General features: G+C 53.3%; 1 protein-coding gene across 1 annotated transcript in view; it reads right to left on the bottom strand.

The window, feature by feature from the left end:
- Positions 1 to 3386, bottom strand: part of SYNPO (synaptopodin) — a 35723-nt gene extending 32337 nt beyond the window's left edge. The window contains exon 1 of the mRNA XM_032477117.1: positions 2824 to 3386. Coding sequence (XP_032333008.1) covers positions 2824 to 3220 — 397 coding nt within the window. The 5' untranslated portion in view covers positions 3221 to 3386. The remainder of the gene's footprint in view (positions 1 to 2823) is intronic.
- Between the last annotated feature and the right edge of the window lie 16736 nt (positions 3387 to 20122).

Raw genomic sequence — 20122 nt, 5'->3', positions numbered from 1 at the left:
AACTTACTGTGTGACCTTGGACAAGTCGCTTACCATCTGTGGAATCTACACAGTAATCTCAATAAAACCTGCCAGTTATGACCAGCTGAGACTTTGTGGGAAGGGCAGCTGTAGTGTGGGGCTGTCTTGGTGAGCTGTGGACTAAGCACCACTGATGAGGGGCCCTACATGACACTTTCCTTCCCACATGTAATTCTCCCAAGGGAGCAGCAGGTGATGGCAGGAAATTTGAGCTGCAGGCTGCTGCCCAACTCATCTCTTCGCATCCCCTGACCTTCCAGCCTGCCATGAACCCCACTGTGCCCTACTCAGCTGGTACTCAGGCCTTAGAGATATGGCACTGGAACCCACCCACCCCAAGTGGTGAATGCCCAAGGTAGACAATGCCGTGACCCATACTTAGAAGTGCCAGAGAGCACTCAAGAGAGGCAGGTATAATTGCGGAAGGATGGGTGTAATTATCTGAAGATGCTTATAATCCTCTGGCAGTAATGGGAGGAAGCTTTAAAAGGAAGCCCTAATCCACTAATAACCTGGCAGCTCCACAGGCCTCTTCCCTCCAGATCTCCAGGCAGAGAGAAGGGACTCTGGCCACTCCCTTTCCCAAGGGAGCAGAAAGGCCAGTGTGGGCTCTGTCCCAAGACCACCCAGATTTCTACTCTCCTGCAAGACCCAGCTTCCTTCCTGCCTCCATGTCTGAGAAGTCCTCCCTAACAATTCCATCCTCTTGAGCTCTCTCCTGCCTCTTCTGTCCCTAGAACTGTTCAGGACAGAACTAGATAACCATCTGGCTAGAAAGAAATGAACCAAACTGTGAGGCAGGAAGAATGAGACCGCAGTCTCAGCTCCAACACTGACTGTGATCTTGGGCAAGGGACTTAAGTCCCTGAGCCTCAGTTGCCTCACCTGTACAATGGGGAGAATACTGCCTGACTGGAAGGCTAGAGTAAGATCAACAAGAACGAGATACTATGCAATGGGCCAGCTGCACTGAAAAGCCAACAGAGAGCCTTAGTGGAAGTCCCTGCTTCTCCCCTCTCCATACATGTCTCTTCTGCTCCAGGGTGTCAGCAGACAGCACTCTCCCTGTATAAATCCAGAATATAGTGGTGGCCAAGAGCAAAGCCCCACATTCAAAATGCCGTGACTTAATCATGGCTTAGCAGCTCACTGGTCATGCGTCTTGGACATGTCACTTAGCTTCTCTGGGCCTCAGTCTTCTCATCTGTGTAATGGAGATAACAGTATGTCCCTTATGGGGATGGTTATGAGATTAAATGAAGTGATATGTGTAAAGCTCTTAGCACGGTAGACTTGGCACAGAAGGGCTTAACAATCATAGCTGTTGTATCGTTGAGCTGGTGATGATCATTTTAATTATCATCATCATCCCTTACATGCTTGTCTGGATTACCCTGCAACCTCACCATAGCTCTGTGAGGTAGATAGGGCTCTTATTTTTATTTTGTTTTCACAGATGAAGAAACTGGGAAGGGATTTCCTGGGCTTTGGCTAGTTGGCATCAGGTCCAGAACCAGCACGCATGTCTCCTGACACCCCCTCCCACCATGGTCTGTGAGAGGAAGAGGAGCAGGTCCTGGGGGCTTCAGGCTCTAGGGGACCTGGATCTGGGCTGACGCTGGTGAGAAGGCCTATCTCCAAGTTCAAGGCTGCCGGATCCTCCTCCTTCCTGCCCCAGATGCACTGAAGGTCCCTCCTTACTCCTGCCTGGCTCCCTGCATGACCCAAGCCTGGGAGTGGGGGTGGGGATGGTGGCCTTGGGGGCGGGGAGGTGGTCAGAGCCTGGAGAGAATTATTTCAGAAAAGAGAGTGGGCAGGAGGGCTGGTGAGATGCCAGGCTGGGCGTCAGCGACGCCTGCACAGAAATGAAGTGCTCCTTCAGTTCCTGACGCACAAGCCCTCCCAGGCCTGTGTCCCCCGCACACCCCGCGCCCCCAGGATATACTGGCAGCGGCTTCCGCCTAGGCAAGCATGGCCCGGCTCACGTCCTCCCCATCTGGACCCACTTCAGCGTTGCCATGGGCCCGGCAGTGGAGGTGATTCAGTGTGGGTTTCCCTGTCCCGCCCTGCCCTGCCGACTCCTGCCGCCTGTGGGAAATTGATCATCATTCCTTCCCTTCCTTCCGTGCAGCTCTCCCCAGCCCTGGGTCCTCACTGCAGCCCAGGTGACATGGGCCCTGTCTCTGTCATCTCTAACAGATGGAAAACCCAGGCCTGGGTGAGGAATGAGGGCTCAGCTCAGCCACAGACAGGCTAAGTGACCTGGAGCAGTCTCTTCCTGACCCCGGGCCTCAGTTTTCCCAGCTGTCAAATTAGGAGGTTGGATTAGATCAAAGGCTCAGTCTTTACCTCAAAAGCTGCGTGAGCACAGTGACCGTGTCTGTTTTGCTCAGTGCCGCACCCCTAGCACCCTCAAATAGCTGGCACTCAATACACGCAGTGAGGGGGCCCCGCCCCGCCACTTGCTCAAGCTCCAAGGTCATTTGCTAGCACGAGTGATTAAAGGGCAGGCAAGAGTGGGAGATGGACTTTTTTACCAAGCATGATAACGTGGCTTTCTCTCTCTGCCTTCTCACGTGCCCTCTTTGGCAGAGAAGAGTGGATTTAGCTGTGGTACAGCTGGAACAACACGTGTGGCACCGTCTCCCCTGTCTGTCCACAGCTGTTAATCTGGGCATGCCTGTGCGGCTCTGCTGCACTGTTATGTTTCATGGGAAAGTAGGGTCAGGAGCCCCTGTGTTAAGGACCTATGGGGGTCTTCTGTGACTCTGGCAGTCCAGGGGTAAAGGGACATGCACTTACCTGGTTTCTGGGCAACCCTGGGCCCAAGGCTGGGGCTGAGGCTGGCTGTCATCACCTGCCGGGCCTTCATCGTGTCCCAGTCCTGGCTGGCTCTGTCGTCGTGCTGGGAACCCCCTCGTGCCTCCCTGGAACAGCTGGGTGGCTGGAGGCTCAGGGCCCTGGGAAGCTGTGGTGCCCCTTGGGTGGCTCTGCAGGCATTGTCCCCGCTCCTGCTGGCCACCCTGTCTTCCTCCAAGTCCGTGAGCCCTGCCTCTCCCAGCAGGCCCTCCTCACCGCCGCTCTCCTCGGCCTCCAAGGCCAGACACCTGTAGCTCCCATCAGGAATCCCAAAGGTGCAGGGGGTAGACCTGCCTTCACTGGGTCCCAGGGGCGGGGGTGGGAGGTGGGGGCCCAGCATGGCTCTGCCTCTCCTGAGGGACGCAGAGAAGCTGATGCCCGGGCCGGAGCCGCCTGAGTGAGCCCTGGTCTCTGCTCCTCTCTGGCTGTCTGCAGCTCTGCCTCCCTCAGCCGACTCACAGAGCTGGGGCGAGGTCCAACTGTGAGACTTCCTGGGCTGGGTGGGGTGGTGGACCCCCAAGCCCTCCTTCTTCACCGGTTTCTGGTCTGTGAGACCTCGCTTCAAGGTGATCTGTCTGCAGAGGCAGAAAAGAAACAGCACATAAGACAGTGCGCCGGGTGTTCCTGGCTGAGTTTCTGAGACCTGTCCACTTTAAGGGGGTCCTGAGAACAGACTGGGGTTTAGGGCAAGGGTTTCTTGTGTCCACAGGAAAGTCCAGAGCCTCAGTCGTTCAACACCCCAAATTTTTGCCCTAGCCTTATGCCACCTGACACTTTATTTGCTTAATATCTTTCTGTAAATCAACTTTAAATAATTTACTTCTATTACTTTAGACTTATCTTAAGCAGTAATTGCAGCTATGTCGTGCGAAGTTATTTCCCCTTTAATGTACATTAAGTAAGTATCTGGTTATTTAAAAATACTTAGCTGGGCATCTCCTAAGAAATATTCTTTTATGTGCCACCAAAGGTACATATGCCACCAAAGGTACATATACCAAAGGAATGGCGGTGCAGGTGGTAAAAGGCTGGGGCCACCCCTCCAAGGAGGCTCTGCACCGAGGGATACGGTGCAGTGATATGCTTGCATGCCCAGGCTTTGGGCTATAATCCCACCTCCACCACCACTGACCTTTCTGAACCTCAGCTTCCCCATCTATAAAATGGGAACTGTAATATTTCCATTGCAGTGGTGCAATGAGGATTAAGTGAGAAAAGGCATGCGGAGAACTTAGGACAGTTTCTGAGACATGCCTTAATATATGATGGCTATGCTTGCATGACACAAAAAAATTTGAGCTCCAATAGGAGTATTTCAGACCCCATAAAAGGTACTGGAGGTACGGTGGGGATAAAGAAGGTATGGTACTCTGGCTCATGAAGCCTTAAAATCTGGTGGAAGGAGCTGTGAATGACAACACGGACAATAATAATAACAGTATGATTATTTAGAAATGTTAACAAAGATGCTAATCTGGGAGAGAGGGGATGGAGGCTTCCTATAGGGAGGCAAGGAGGGGATGGATGGGAGAGAAACTTGGGAGGAAGAATTGGCTGGGCTGGGAGGCAGATGGAGAGTGGGTGTGGAGGAAGAGGGAGGCAGGCGGCTAGGACTCAGCCCAGTTCGTCACTCTGGCGACAGCGTGATTTCGTTAATAGAGATCAGGAATAAATGGGAAGGAGCAGGTGTTCAGGGGAGCAGGGAAATGAGTTTGATTTGGGATTTCCGGGGGAGATGAGCAGTCATCTCCACATGGAGGCCTAAAGATGAGGGGAGAGTTCCAGGTTGGAGACAAAGGTTTGAAAATCCTTTGTGGAGGCACAGAGCAGAAGTAGACAAGATGCCCCAGAACGGGCAGGTAGAGCTTAAGAGAGTCAATGGCCAATTACACATGAGAAGAAACCTTGAAGTTTATAAATCTTGCTTAGCAGATCTTGGATCCCATCACTATTTAGCTGTGGAAACTCCAGAGAGTGTGAACTCTCTGAATCTCACTTATCCTATTGCAGAACGGGGAGAGGAGAACCCCTGCACACACACTGGCTGCCTTGTGGGCAGTGAGAAGCCTCAGAATTGTGAACACTGGGGACGTTGGTGACCTTGGGGTCTGGGCTGAGCTCAGCTGCTGCGGTACTTGACCTGGAAGCCACGCCTCTGCCCCCAGGCAGGGTCAGGCACCCCCCACCCCAGCAGGCTGGGTCAAGGCCTCGGCCTCTGGCTGGAGCTGTGCCAGAGAGTCTGGTAAGCCAGAGGAAAGATAAGCACATTACCAGACTCCAGGGCAAATCAGTGCCAACCAGGAGAAGACAAACAAGCGTCGCTGTCAGGAAGATAACAGACACCTGTTACAGCAGCCTCAGTGGCCGGGGAATCAGAACAAAGAAGCCAACTTTCTGCTTGGAGAAGAATGGGTGCTCACGATATTAAACACCTATTCCATGCTGGGTTATTCACTTAGGTTGTCGAAAGAAATCCTCAGAACGACCCTATGAGAGAGGTACCATTATTATTATCCCATTTCAGAGGTGAGGCAACTGAAGGTCAGAGAGGCCAAGTGACTTCTGGTCTGTCACACAGCTAGTAACCATAGGGCCAGGCTCCAAATCCAGCCCTGACACCATGACCATGCTGGTGGACACAGACGTAGAAGAGATGGCTCCAAGGCCACACTCCTCTCCAAATTCTTTCTCACTCACCAGGCGCTACCACATTTCTGCCATTAGCGTTTCAAAGAACCTTAGAATCTCACGAAGATCCAGTAGAATTCTGAGAAGATTACTGGCTGTGTGACCGTGGGCAGGTGCCTTCTGCACTCTGGAGTCACTTTGCCCGAAGGCACCACGGCAGGCTTGAGCCAGATGATGCTGGACGGTCCATTGAACCCCTGGCGTGGCACGGTGCCACGATTCTAAGCATTTGGAGCCCCTCACCGCCCTGCCCCGCCCCTGCCACCTACCCCACCATCGAGCCAGATGGCAGGAGGCAGGAGTGGGCATGGGGGGTGGGCAGGGCTCCCTCTGACGCCCCACGGGGCCTCACCTCACCCTATGCCTGCTTCTGTTTTGCTGTATTTGATGGTGGCCACGGTTTCCAGGAAAGAAGAGAGAGGCGGAAAAGTTAACTTTCCGCCACCCACACAAATATTTTTGGCCGGCGTTGTCTTCACACTGCCAAGCCAGGAGGGAGGATTTGGCAGGAACCCTCCAATTCAAGTCTCCCTCCCAAGGAGGGAGGACTCCCCACCCAGCTGGGGGGCCGGGGCAGGCCCCATGTGGGCTCCAGCCCTGGAACACCCACCCTGCTCCGCAGCCTGGGGCAGGCATGGGGGTGTCAGGACCCACTGCAATAGTGACGGCCGCTGCTCACTGAGCCTCTGCCGGTGCTCGGCCAAGGCTTTTACCTGACACTCCAGTGGGCCGGCCACGTGAGTGCTGTGCCCAGACGAGGAAACTGAGGCACAGAGAGGTAAATCCTGCCTGAGTCACAGGGTGGTGAGTGGTAGGGCAGGTGGTAGATTGAGCTGCTGGGTGCCCTGTGCTCTTACCCACATTCTCAGTGGCAGCAGGCTGACTCCCAGGACCCCACACAGCCATGGAGGGTGTGGGCTCAGACTCAGCTCACCCATCTGTGTGGGCACAGCCTCACTCTGGGCAGGAGAGAGCCCACTCCAGCCTCAGCACAGATGGCAGAGGGGTCCTCTAATGCCAGTTTCCCCAAATCCACATCACTCCTCTGACCACAGGCTAAAGGTTGTAAGACATCCAGCCTCAGCAAACTTCCTGTGCTCATCTCAGGTCAGGGGGCCCTGAGCCCAGAACAGGGAAGGGCTCGCCCGGGTTGCACAGAATGTCAGGCATAGGCATGGCACCAGAGCCCAGACACCCAAACTCCTTCGGCCAGCCCCTCACAGAAGCCCTGCTCCCTCCTGAGCTGGGAGCCTCCCCTCTTCCCTCTTCTGACCTCCGTGAGTCCAAGCAGGGCCTCCAGGACCAGAGGCCCTTGTCTGTGCGGCCCTGAGGGTCCCCCAAAGTCTCCCAGGGCTCCTTCTGTGGTTGGCTGCTGCAACGAGTGGGCCCAGGGAATGTGGCCTTGGGAGCCTCACATCCTTTCTGCTGTTTCCTGCATGGTGAGGGAGGGACACTGGCTTTGGAATCAGATCTGGGTTCAAATTCTGACTTTCCCATTCAGCGGCTGCCTGACTCAGGGCAGGTCTCTTTATCTCCATAAGCTTTGGTTTTCTCATCTAGAAAATGGGTTAAAACAGGGCCTGTTTCACAGGGTTGTCATGGGGATTCACTGAAAAGTACAGGCTGGTTCCTCCACTCGGCAGGGAATGAGGGAGCAGGGCTGCTTGCTGCGCACCTGCTGGGCCCTGGGAGGCCTGGCACACAGGCTGGCGGAGCGCAAAGCACAGTCTGGCCTCCCCTGCTGCTTCATCGTCCACAGCGCCCCCAGCCTGCTTTGAGGCTGCAGAGGAAGTAAAGGGCCTGAGGGATGCTGAGGATCAGGGCCTGGGGAGGTGCACTGCAGAGTCAGGCGTGGGGTCCTAGTTTTCACTTTCCCACCAACTTACTGAGCCAGTACCGGGGAAATCACAGGGTCTGATTTTACAGCAGGGAGACTAGAGTAGGCAGAGAGGGAAAAAACAGCTGGGAAGATTAAACCCTCATTCCTCTGAAGGACTCCATATCTGGCCTCCCCACCTGCAATCTCTCTCTGTCTCCATCCTCTCCAAGGTCTGGTCCATTCTTCTCAAGAGCAGCTCTGAGTGTGTTACTCACCTGCTCAGGAACCCTCCACGGCTCCCCATTGTGCAGAGAGTAAAGAATGGCTACAAACAAAGGGAAATGCAGAGCCAAAGGCAGGTCTCATGATTCCTGGCTGAGAGGAAGGAGGGAGGGCTTCCTGGAGATGACGGATGATGTTTCAGATTTGAAGGAATTTGACAGGAAGTGCTTGGCATTCTGATGAATAGAGGGTACTCCATCCATCAAGGCCCAGTGAAGGCAAGAAGGCAGGACCACTTGGAGATGAATCCGGAGAACTACAAGGCCCTGGAGAGGCTGAGGCTGGGGCACGTGTGGCAGGGCAGAGGGAGGTGAGGCCGGGAGAGAAGGTGGCCAGACTGTAACGGGCTTCAGTTGCCTGGACTCTCTTCTGCTGGCTTGAGAAGTGATGTGGAGGGTAGCCCTGCAGAGCTGAGGGGGCCATTGCAAGGCCCGGCTCTGGGGGTGGAGGCAGCAAGGCTAATGCAGAAGGTGGAGGCTGAAATGGGGGCCGACGTGCAGGCATCCCTGTGAGAGGAGCGTTTTGGAGCCATTTCCTCAGCACCTGGCACAGCGTCAGGCACATAATAACAATGGCAGTGAGGATGGATGAAGTTTACGAAGTGTTTACTACGTCAGGTGTTACTCCAGGCACTTAGTGTGCATTAACTCATTTGATCCTCATCACAACCCTGGAAGGAAGAGGCTATTATTATCCTCATTTTACAGATAAGGAGACTGCACTTCTGTGACTTGCCAAGCTCACACAGCCAGGGAGTGGCTGAGTCAGGGGTCTAGCTCCAGACATCACTCTTATTCATAAGGCTGTACTGCCTCAGTCATTGCTAAATGAAGGAATGAATGAGAAAATAGATGGGAGGATGGGAGGATGGGAGGGAGAGAGGGGGGAGATTACCTTCAGTGTCTGGCACATAGTAGTCACTCAATAAATATTAATCAAGTGGAATGATGATGTGGAGTGACTGAGGCGCTGACTGTATATAGAGCTAGGGGCAAAAATGGAATTACTCTGGGGAAAGGGTAACCCAGAACTGGTCCAGATGGCCCAGGGTGCACCCACCCACCCCATGCCTGTCCTGCAGCACCTTGGCATCAGGAATGGGGTGGAAGGAAGGGTCTGGACTGTCCAGAGCTGGGTTCTCTCTGCCACTAGGAAGAGAGCTTTTGTTGACCTCAGGAATCTGCACTGAGTGTAAATTCCTGCCTGAGCGCTTCTCTCTCAAGGATGGGGTGGGAGCCAAGTTTGGGGGTGGATCTCTTTCCCATGACTCCAAAGGGGGAACCTCAAACCCCTCCAGCCTCCAGAACTCGTGAGAATGAGGAAGCCTGGCATTTGGGGTTATCTTGCTATGTGTTCTGGAAGAGTCACTTCCTTTCAATGGGCCTTAGTTTCCCCAGCTGAAGAAGGTCTTGGGCAGAGTGGTTGGTAGAGATGGTAGCAACGAAGGAGAAAGGTATCCCTGAATCCTCTGTGGACTTGCCCTGTCCCAGCATTTTCCAGAGGGCAGAGTCAGTCTCCAGAGGGAGGTACAAACATGACCCCACATTACCAAGCTGGCCCTCCAGCCCTGTCCGGTCAGACACACAGACCAGTTGTGGCCTCCTTTCTTCCTGCCTCGGCCTCCAGCCATCCCCGCCCTGGCTGCCCAGCCTGCTCCGACCGCCCTTCCTTCCTCCTGGGACATAAGCGTCCGGTATTGGATGAGCATCATGTGAAGCTGGGGGAGCTCTGGAAGTATCAGGAATCCATCCCTTGACAAGAGGTAGCCGTGACAGCTGGAAAGAGCTCACCAAGCTGGACACGCTGGGTGATCTCAGGAGAGATGAGTGTTACCAGGCCTGAGTTCAGCCTCTCAGTAGCTGAGTAACTTTGGACCCGTCACTCATCTCACTGAATTCCAGTTGCCTCCTGGGTAAAATGGAGACTTACGCACGCACTAATTCATTCATTCACTTGACACATATTCTCTGAACGCCTGCTATGTGCCATCCTCTATTTTAAGTCCTGGCAGTACACAGTGAACAAAAGAGAAAGAAACCCTGCCCACGTGAAGCTCACATGTTCGTTGGGGTGGACGGGTAACAGACAAATAAGAAAGCGCATCGGATGGTGATAAGTGCGATGGAAAAATAATTAAGCAGGAAAGGGGACGGGGGAGAACTGTGTATCATTAGGACAGAAAAAGCAGTGATATTAACGTGAAAAACCTTGACAGATGCTATCCTTTGTTTCGTATGGCATACGCATTTCAAGTTCACTATTATGTTAAATTCTCATATGCAATTAGGAATATACAAAATCAACATTAAGTGGCCAGATCAGTCACACAGACCCTGCAAACCCCTGAGAGATGTCTGATTATTCAATCATTTACCATTTTAGAACCTTCACGTTCCACTGTGAACATGTCTACCATTTAGGACTGAGTATTTGTTATGGTCTGGTACATAAAAATATGGTTTCACATATTAGCTTTTTTCTTTGAGAACATTCTTTTCCAAGTTCACTAAATGGATCGAGTGTCTCTTTGGTATAAGACACATGCTATACAATGAGTTTGAGGATAATAATAATGCTATCATATGGTGGGGAGGATTAAATTAATATGTATAGGGGCTCGAGGAGAGGCAGCTGTTGTCATAACAGTTACTTTTATTAAGGGGTGACTAATCAGGAACAGAGCCACCATCTCTCAATCACTGGCTATGCACTGGGCACCATCCTGGAAAGTTATGTCAAGTATGATCTTGTTTACTCCCCACAAGAACCTTATAAAGCAGGTACCAATTACTAGTCCCACTTAACAGATGGGGAAACAGAGGCTGAGGGAGGATGATCTCTGCCCGTGATCCCAGAGCAGGAAAACAACCAAGCCAGGACCTGACGGGTACCTGGGTCCTGGGATGGTCACTGAGGGATTCACTGACACTCCAGGGAGAGGCTATTTTGCACAGTGCAAAAAAACCCTTCATTCCGGCCCAGCTGTGCCATGCCCTCTGCGTCCCTGGCCACATCCCTCTACTCGTGGGCCTTAGTGACCCCTAGCCACACAAATACAGGGCTGGGCTTGGGGTCTCCAAGTGCGTTTTCAGCCCCGGTTTGCCCATGAATCCCAACACCCAGGATACTGGGGCTCAAGCCTGTTCTAAATGGACGCACCAAATGCAGCTTGCTCACAGAATCAGCCAAGTTCCCTGCATGTCACATCTATTTCTGCCCTACTGGGTTTATAAATATATGGGCCAGGGAACCAGCTTCAGCGAAACTGGAGAGACTGAAGTCATGGCTATAAATACAGGGCCAAGGCTGGCTGGGGTCGGGCAGGGGCTGCTACGGGGCCAACACCAGCCTGGAAAACCATGCCCCAGGGGTCCTATGTGTAGTCCCGTCTCCTCCCGGACACACAAGAAAATGGAGGCCCGAGGGGCCGGGACTTGCCCAAGGCCACACAGGCAGGGAGGTCAGAGGTGGGCGTGGACCGCGAGGCTCCCTGTCTGAGTAGAGGCTGCTCTTCACAACACCCACTGCCCACGGCCACAAGTCCCCCCAGTGCGCCCTGAGACTTGCCCAGTGTAATAAGAGCAAGATATTATAATTTCAGTTTATCAGATAAACCTCTGCTGGTAACATACTGCTTTTTATCTGTTGGAAATAGCAAAAATGTCCACTTGAGAAAGTGTTCTAAGACTAAACATTCAGCAAATTACCAACCATATTTTCTTGCCACTCAGTAGAACCTCCTCTTCATGCAGAGTGGCCCATCCATGTGCTGGGGTCCAGTGGACCAACCCAACAGCTAATTGCATGAACCACTTCCCAACTCTGCGCTCAGTGACATCACTTGGGCAGCTTGAAATCAGCCACAGTGAGAGTCATTACATCAGGGATGGGGCAAATGCTACACATCAGGGCTTTTTCCCCCGCAGGGAGCCAACTGTGAAATATTTAACAGCACACCATGGCTAAGACCGTAGCTGGTGAACCCCTACCTGGCCTGTTTCCGGCTGTCTGACCTGAGGCCAACTATTTCAGCTCTGTGAGCCTCCATGTTTCCTTCTTTCAAGCGGGAACCATAACCGACCTGCGTCCTAGCTACTGCGAGGGCTAGATGAGTGTGTGCCCCGAAGCGTTAGCACAGCAGCTCCCTGACTCGTCTGCCTGAAGCTCTCGCGAGGATGTTTTACACACTCCAAAGCCCAGGCCACACCCAAGACCAATTCAATCACAACCTCCCTGGGGCATCGGTGTATTTTGAAATTTCCCAGGCGATTCCAACTGTGTAGACAGGTTTGGGAACAGCTTTGCAAGCATTCAGCAACTGTCCGGGAACTACAGAGGGACAGGGGGCAATGTCGACCCATTATCCCTGCTCCATTTAATTCACGGGGTTTCATGGGGAAAAAAATGTATTTAAAAAGTGGTAGTGATTTGTTTGTTTGTTTGCTTGTTCTGTGTAAAGGCTTAATCTGCCTAAAGCACGCAGGAGGTGCTGCTTTCAGGGACCACAGAGGGAGGAGTCTTTGCCCCCTCGTTTCCAGATGTGTGCCTGGCCACCCCACACTCCAGAGCAGATGGGCCACCGGCTTCTAAACCGCAAGGAGGCCTCATTTCATGTGATACTCAGCTTGCCAGCTGGGGAGATGGAGAGACCTCAGCCTGGTCTCCCCTCCTAGAGAGAGCTGACTGGCTCTTCTTGACCCACAGGCCAAAGGTTCACAAAGCTTGGCTCAGCCTGGGAGACATCAAGCTGTTGGCTTGTAGGACACAGATTAAGAATAGAAGCAGTGCTTATGCCAAGGGCTTGGGGCCTCAGCCCAGCTTCTCCCTGGACCACCACCAACAATAATCAGTGATAAAGATAATCATAATAGTGCCTGACATTTATTGGATTCTTCTTATGCACTAGGGTATAGCGCAGTGAGCACCTAGAAAGGCAGTCTAGTATAGAAGTGCGCTGGCCAATGTGGTGGCCACTGGCCACATGTGCCACTCAGCATTTGAAAGGTGATGAGTTCATACTGAGATGTGCTGTAATGCACACCAGGTTTCAAAGACTTAGAACCCAAAGAAGAGTGTAAAGGGTCTCATTAGTGACTTTGTTTTTTAGATTTATTACACGTTAAAATGGTGCTCTTTGGGATTTAAAGGAATGTATTAGGAAAATTAATTTCTCAGTCTTTTTTTTCCACCTGTACTTTTTGCTTTGTAGAGTGGCTTTTAGGAAACGTAACAAGACGTATGTGCTTGCATTTCTTTCCATGAACAGGGCTGGCGTAGAGATCAGGAGGGCAGCCTCTCTAGAGTCACCCTCTGGGCTTCGAATTGTGTTCTGTATTCTGTCACTCAGTAGCTATGAGACCTTGGGCAAGCTATGTACCTCTCTATGCTCGGTTTCCTCATCTGCCAAACTAGGATAATGATAGTAGCGACCTCTCATGGCTTCGTTGTACCTTTTGCAGGGAAAGCACTCAGTAAAGGCCAGCTGTCAGGGGACAACTTGGCCCTGGGATAAGTGATATGCTTGGATTATCTCATACCTCGGTAGGTGCTGGGCTCCCCATCACTAGTAGAGATCAAGCAGAGCCTGGGAAACACCTTGACAGGCTGCTCTAGCGGGAGTCCAAAAGTTGAATGCAGGTAGGGGAGTTCCAGGGTGGAATGGTCTTTGAAGATGGCTCCCAGCACAGCCACTGCATTATGCTACTCTCTGCCCCTGGCTTGGGGTTCTCTCCTCATCCTTTCTTCCTCCCCGTGCTCTCCTTGCCCTTCTCAAATCTTCATTCAATCCAACTGAATGTAATAAACGCCTGTAGGTGCCACTGGGAACGAGCACCATGCAGGACACTGGGGAGAACAGAGGGGAAGCAGAGGTGGTTCCTGTCATCCAGGAGTGTAGTGTGGGCGGAAGGGCATGAGACAGGGGCTTGAATAGCTATAATATGAGATGGGAGGTGACAAGGGCCATGAGGAGCTACTCAATCTCTCTGAGCTTCCATTTCCCCATCTGAAAATTAGGACGATGTCAGCACCACCTTGTAGGCATTTTTGTGAGGATTAAATGAAATAATGTGGGAGAAGCACTTGGCACCATCACCTCCCTCATTCTGGTCATGCTATCTTTATTAATGCAGCCTACCATGACATTAGCTTTTTTTCTCCCTTTCAATCGCTACATCTCTGCTGGATTATGTTGTCCTCATGGTTCACAAAGACATCACTATACCACTGCTACTTTTAAGCTACAACTCCCACACCCTGTACTTGTACAGCTGGCATTTTAAGCCCAGTGGAGGACTCTGATATGTATTTTAGTTAGTTTGGCCCTCTATTGGAGAGGATTCTCAGTGAGTGGTTGAGCCAAGATAAAACAAAATAATATCCACCACCACCCACCCCTCCATATGCACATACAAATGAAATGAAATAATGGAAGGGAAACATGTTTTGTCAACAGGCATCCAAAGCTACTATTAAGGAAGCTCAAGACACACTTGTTGAGGCAATGGCTGGCCGGCTGAACAAGTGTGAGGGTGAGAGGTACTGGCAGGTAGGGTCTAGGGGACAGAGGTAAGTCTCAGGGGTCAGGGCAGGTGATGAAAGGAAGCTACAAGTTATGGAGAAAGATGCTGGAAGAGGAAGCAGGAGGGCACTGAGCCTAAATGTGATGATGTGTTTGACCTCGACCCCTTGCCTCTCCTCTCTGCTGAAGCCTTGGCTCAGCACACGCAGAGACATCCAGCCCTGCTCCCTCCGCTGTCTGTGACTTCCCTTCCTGGGGCCTGAGAAAAGGGCAGTGTCATGTTGCTGGTCACATGGCGTGGACGGTGGGGGTGGAAGTGCTGATCCCAGGGCCTGGCACAGCGCCAGAGCCCAGTGCCCTCAGGGATGGCGAGGGGGGCTGTGCCCCGGGACCCTGCCGCTTGGAGCCTGCTTTCCCATCTGCAGACCGGGGCTAATTACAGCGCCCGCCTCGTGGGGCTGTTGTGAGGCTTAAACAAGTTCATCCAAGTAGAGAGCTTAGCACCGAACAGTAAGTGTGCAGCAGGTGTTATAGTCATCGCAGCGAGGGGCTGAGCTGGTGTGTGTTGTGGGGGCCGAGGGGAGCGAGGTGGTCAGGCCAGAGGAGCTGCACAAACCCTCTGTCCCAGCACCTGCCCTCCAGCTCGGAGCTTCTGTGCCGTGTGTCTGTGCATGTGTGTGTGTGTGTGTGTGTCTGTATGTGTATGTGTGTATTGTGTATATATGTGTATGTCTGTATGTGTCTGTGTATACATGTGTGTATGTGCCTGTGTGCCTTTGTGTGACTGTGTGTCTGTGCGTATCTGTGTGTATATATGTGTGTTGTGTGTGCATGTATCTGTGTGCCTCTGTGTGACTATGTGTGACTGTGTGTGTCTGTATACCTGTGTGTCACTGTGTGTGTGTGTGTGTGTGTGTGTGAGCGCGGGTACACGCACGCATGTGGCGGGAGTTGCTGGAGTCTGTCTGCTGAGCTGCTGGGAGGGGCCGGGAGGTGGCTCAGCCAGACCAAACAACCCCAGCACTTGGAGCTCCAGGCTTTCCTCTGACTCTGTTTGCTCTCTCTCCTTTCCGGTCCCCCTTCAGCCGGTTCCTGCTTCCAGGGAGCAGAGCTGGAAGGAGGCCCTGGCAGGGTTGGAACAGGGCCCTCCCCTTCCCCTCTCCCCACAAGGTTTCCACCCTCGCCTCCACCTCTCCAGTCTCTGCCTCACCTCCCCGGGACCCCACACAGGAACCGTCCCTCTCTGACCCTCAGTTTACCCAGTTTTCCTTTTCCTGAAGACCCTCCAGGTAGGAAGCCATCCCAGCAGCCCTGCCGGCAGGGGCAGTGAGGAGCAGTGGCACTGCCCCTGCTCTGCCCGGGGACTGGGACAGGGCAGAGCATTCCTCTAGGATGTGTTTGTGGCAAGACCTGCAAACAGTCCTGAGGGGGGGAAGCCCTCCCGGGGCTCCAGAGCCGCTAGCTGCCTGGCCTCTCTCCTGTGGCCCTGACTGGGGACTAACAGGGCTGTTTGAAGTGAGCACTTCCAGGGCAGGAGCCCCTGAGATCAGCCCAGGACCAGGCCTTGGGCCTCCAGGTCCCCACTCAGCTAGAGCAGTGTTCCCTGAGCACCTACTATGTGCTGGGAGTTTTCCGTTGGCTGGTTTAATCCCCTGTGAGATTGGTAGGTGCTCTCCTGGGCCCAATTTTACAGCTGAGGGAACTGAGACTCAGAGGGTGAAGTCACCTGCTAGAAGTGACAGAGCCAGTGGAACCCAGGCCTGGGAAAGAGTTGGGGCCCTCCCCTCCTCTCAGGGCGCGTGGCTGTGTCTCCTTCTCCTCTCTGTGAAGTGGCAATGACACACGCTCCCTGTCAGTGGAGTTATCCACAGGCCTGGTACCTTTGAGCTACTTACTATTTATCAAGTGCTGGATACAGCATGTGCCAGGCCTTCTGTCCCATAATCTCCTGACTCTTCGTGACAACTCATTTTACAGATCAGGAAAGTCGAACCGAGGGAGATGCAGTGACCTGGCCATATCCCGCATCTGCGGCAGGAGCAGAGCACTGGTCCACCTGATCTCTTTCCTTTTTCTTTTTCCCTAACCCAGTAACAAACTTCAGCTTCCCTTGCCTGAAGTTCATATTGTCGGCAGATCTGGGTGGGACTCTATAGGTGAACTGTTTTGTCTCCCATCCATACTTAGCCTGTAGCAAACCCAGGAAAAAGAGATCAAGGTGAAGTCTAAGGAGGTAGAGCCCCAGGGCATCGCTTTGGGTAGAGACGCTAAGTTTAACTGGAATCCTCTGCCTCCATCTGAACCCATAGCTTAGCCCACTACGGGGGACGATGTACTTAAGCAGACCATGGTCACTGGAAGAGTTTCATTTTCCAAATGAGAATGTTTCTTTAGGAAAAGGTTGCTCTTTAAGCCCACATCCTCCCCACTAAGCAGTGCCCCCTCCCACACCCCGGCCAGGCTGATCTCTCTATAACGATGTCCGTAAAGCTGCCCAGGTCTCTGTTTGCCCTTGGCCTTGGGTGTAGCTGCTGGTAGTTCTGCAAGACCCACAAGGCCACTGAAAGCCGGTTAGAATGTGATAAATTCTGCAAGCAAGGACTTTGCCCCTGACCCTGGCCAGCTGCTTCCCCAGGGTTTGAAAAATCTAGGCCAGGGCCCAAGGGAAGCCGGGCCCAAGGAGTGTGGATGACTCCGTGTGGCCCATCCCTGCTCCAGGGAGCCCAACCCCAAACTCACAGGACTTGTCCCCCAACTCCTCGGAAAGGCACCCTTCTAGAGGAACAAGAACCCTGTAGAAGTAAATGGATGTTGCTCCATCCGAGGGCAGGGCTAGAAAATTACTTCAGCCTCACCGAGGACAATGTCTCCGAGGGCCGGTAGGGACACTGAGGCCCCAAGAGGGCAGGAGCCTGCCCTGGGCTCCCTCCCCTGCACCTGCTGCCTCCCCAGGAAGGGGCTGTGCATTCATCCCCACCAAGGATTCCATCCACATCCCTGAGCCCTCTGGATGCCCTCTTCCCACTGCAGGATGAGACAGGGCAGGCAGTCTGGGAGGATGTGCTTCCTGCAGCAGGGCAGCGCCGTGCTTGCCTAGAGAGCTGGTGATGAGACAAATCACCGATGGAAATCCATGGAAAAACAAGCATCATCATGAGTAACAACAGTGGGCCACTCAGTAAAGGAGTGGGGTGGTGGGCATGAGGGAGTGCGTCCTCCATGGTACCAGCTCCGCCCACCCCAGCCCAGAGAAGCCCCAGGCGGAGAGCTTTACCAAGGTGCTCCCACACCGCTGTATCCTCCCAGTGCACCTTTCCTGGATCAGTCCTAGGCTGGCACATACAATGTAGCCAAATGGTCAGGGAGCTGGGGCTGAATGGCAGGAAAGGCTGAAGCTAGGGCGGCCCCTCGCCTCCCCACCCATCCCAGCGATTCAGTGCAAGCCTGAGGCCAGACAAAGCACTTGAAAATGTCAGTCAGGGAACAACCCCTTTCTCCAACTCCCTGCCTCTGACCTTGGGCACCCAGCCTCAACCTGGGATGGGCTGATCTTTTTCCCAGCTCTGCTCATTCCATCCCTGGTCCTTTCTCCCGCAGCATACACAGCACGCACACGCAGACACACACACGCAGACACACACACACACACACACACACACACACACACACACACAGACTTTTACTCCAATCACAGAATTTTAGGGCTGCTAATTTGTGGAGGCCAAAAGATGATCCACACAGCAAAGCATATCTCTGGGTCATAGAGAGCCAGAACCAACACTCTCACAAGCATTTAAAATGATAGAAGCATAAAGAGATCCTGTTGCCAAAATGGACAGGAGCCCAGGGGTCTCCTAGCAGTCCCTAGTCTTCATTCATTTAGGTGGTTTATATTTTTGTTTAAATCCACCCCTGGGTTTGATGTGCTTTTATATATTTTCCCCTAATGTAGGTAAAAATAACACACAACCCTTGTTAAAACAAAAACTGGCAGTTTTTGTGGCATCCTCTCCTGAGCTGCTGGCACTGTGCACATTGCATTTTGGGAAATAATATCTTAGTCCAACCTTGTCATTGTGGGGATGGGGAGACTGAGGCCCAGAGTCGGGAGGAGACCCGTCCAACATCCAGAGCAAGGCAGTGGCAGGGCCACCAATAGAACCCAGAGCCCAGATCCCCGCAAGGCTTGCTCTTTAGGGAAAGAAGACTCAGGACTCAGGTCACAGGGCCCCCCAGGGGTGCCCCTACTTGCCACAGAATCTGTGTGCAGCCTTTCTCCAAGGAGCCCTTGTCCCAGTCATCCTTGACCCCTCTGGGTTTGATCAGCCCCCATGATGTCTCCCTGATGCTGCAGGCAAGCTGGCCCCTGTCTTGGGCTTGGTTTCCTCACCTTCTAGGGCTATAGTGAAGATGCCAAGCTGCCGGAGGCAAGCACTCTGAAAAAGATGACAGCAGATGCAGGAGAAGAGATTGTTATCAGCCCCTTTCTCTACACCTCAGTCTTTCTCTCCGGGAAATGGGTAGAGGTTGTATGGGTGTGAGAAAACTGAACTGGGCTAGAGGAAAAATAAAGGAGGATGGTGGCCACTGGGTAGTCCCAGCATAGAAGGAAAGCCACCAACTCCGCTTGGGTGTCTCCTCACCCCAGAAGACCCTCCCAGGAGGCAGCCAGCAGGCTCCCGGGCTCTGGGTGTTAGGTAGGGGTCTGCCCAGGACTCAGGCCACAGGAGGCCAAGGGGGAGGCCCATTTGGCCCTGTGAGCAGGGACACCCCACTGACCTGAAGACATGCTTACACACACACACACACACACACACACACATCATGCAACATGCACACAGAGAACTCACACATTCACCCACCCTCTGACACGCTGTCTCCTGTACAAATGCAAATGACCCCAACCCTCCCTACCCCACCATCCCGCAGCACACAGTGGGGTTCAGCCTGCATCTTTCCTCCCCCCAGTCCCAAGCCCCAGGCTTGGCGGAGTCTCTGTCCCGCTGCCTGGGAGACACATGTGGTTTCAGTTAGCAGCAGAGCGGGCATTTCCGTCCCAGACAGCGGGGCCCTGCCAGGGCCCCGGCCCCACAGGCGCCCGCAAGAAGGGCCACCTTGGTCCTCACTCCTCCACCGGCCATCCCAGGGACCCGGGGGGCCCCTCGCCCCTGGAAGACCCTGGTCTTGTCCTCCGAGGTCTCTCGCTCACCTGGAGCCAGAATCCGCACCCCGTCTCGCAGGGACCGGCTATGCCCGGGCCTCCAGCCACGGCTGCCCGCCTGCCTCTTCACTCCCGCTCTGTCTCAAGCAGGCTGAGCGGGATGGGAGGAGGGCAGGGTGTCAGGGGGGCGGGCGGGAGGGAGGGGAGGGGGCGTGTGGAAATGAAACTTTAATAACAGAGCCCCTTTTGTTTCCGAGCATATGGGATATTTCATACATACTGAAGACATTAGCCGTCTATATTTTTAAAGGCTCGGGCTAAAGGATGAATAAATACAGCCCATACTCTGCTCTGCAAACACGCACATGCAGAGTGCTGACTTCTGGAGCATTTCAAAACCCAAAGAAAAAGCCCCCGGTGACACCGGACACTCAAGAATAAATATGTTTCCAAAACCTCAGGCTCGCCTTGCCCCCTCTTACAGCCACCTGGAGGCCTTGGGGCTCTTTTTCTCCCATTGCCGTCCCTCCACCCCATCCACCTTCCACTCTGCAGCAGGAAAAGCAAGGCCTTGGAATCCAGCTCCCACCCCAGTCCTCTTTCCCAGGCCCCCCAGTCCCTAGCAGGGTCCCAGAGTGTCAGAGTTCCCACAGAACTTAGAAATCTTTGCCCTCCTCATTTCAAAGACAGGGGTCCAAGGCTCAGAAAGGGGCAGGGACTTGCCTGAGGTCACACAGCAAATCAGGAGCTTGAGCCAAGGGGCAGTGCCTTC

Source organism: Camelus ferus, chromosome 3, assembly GCF_009834535.1.
Source record: "Camelus ferus isolate YT-003-E chromosome 3, BCGSAC_Cfer_1.0, whole genome shotgun sequence".
NCBI lineage: Eukaryota > Metazoa > Chordata > Mammalia > Artiodactyla > Camelidae > Camelus > Camelus ferus.
Note: the sequence above shows the minus strand (reverse complement) of the source record. Positions and strands in the feature narration are given on the sequence as shown.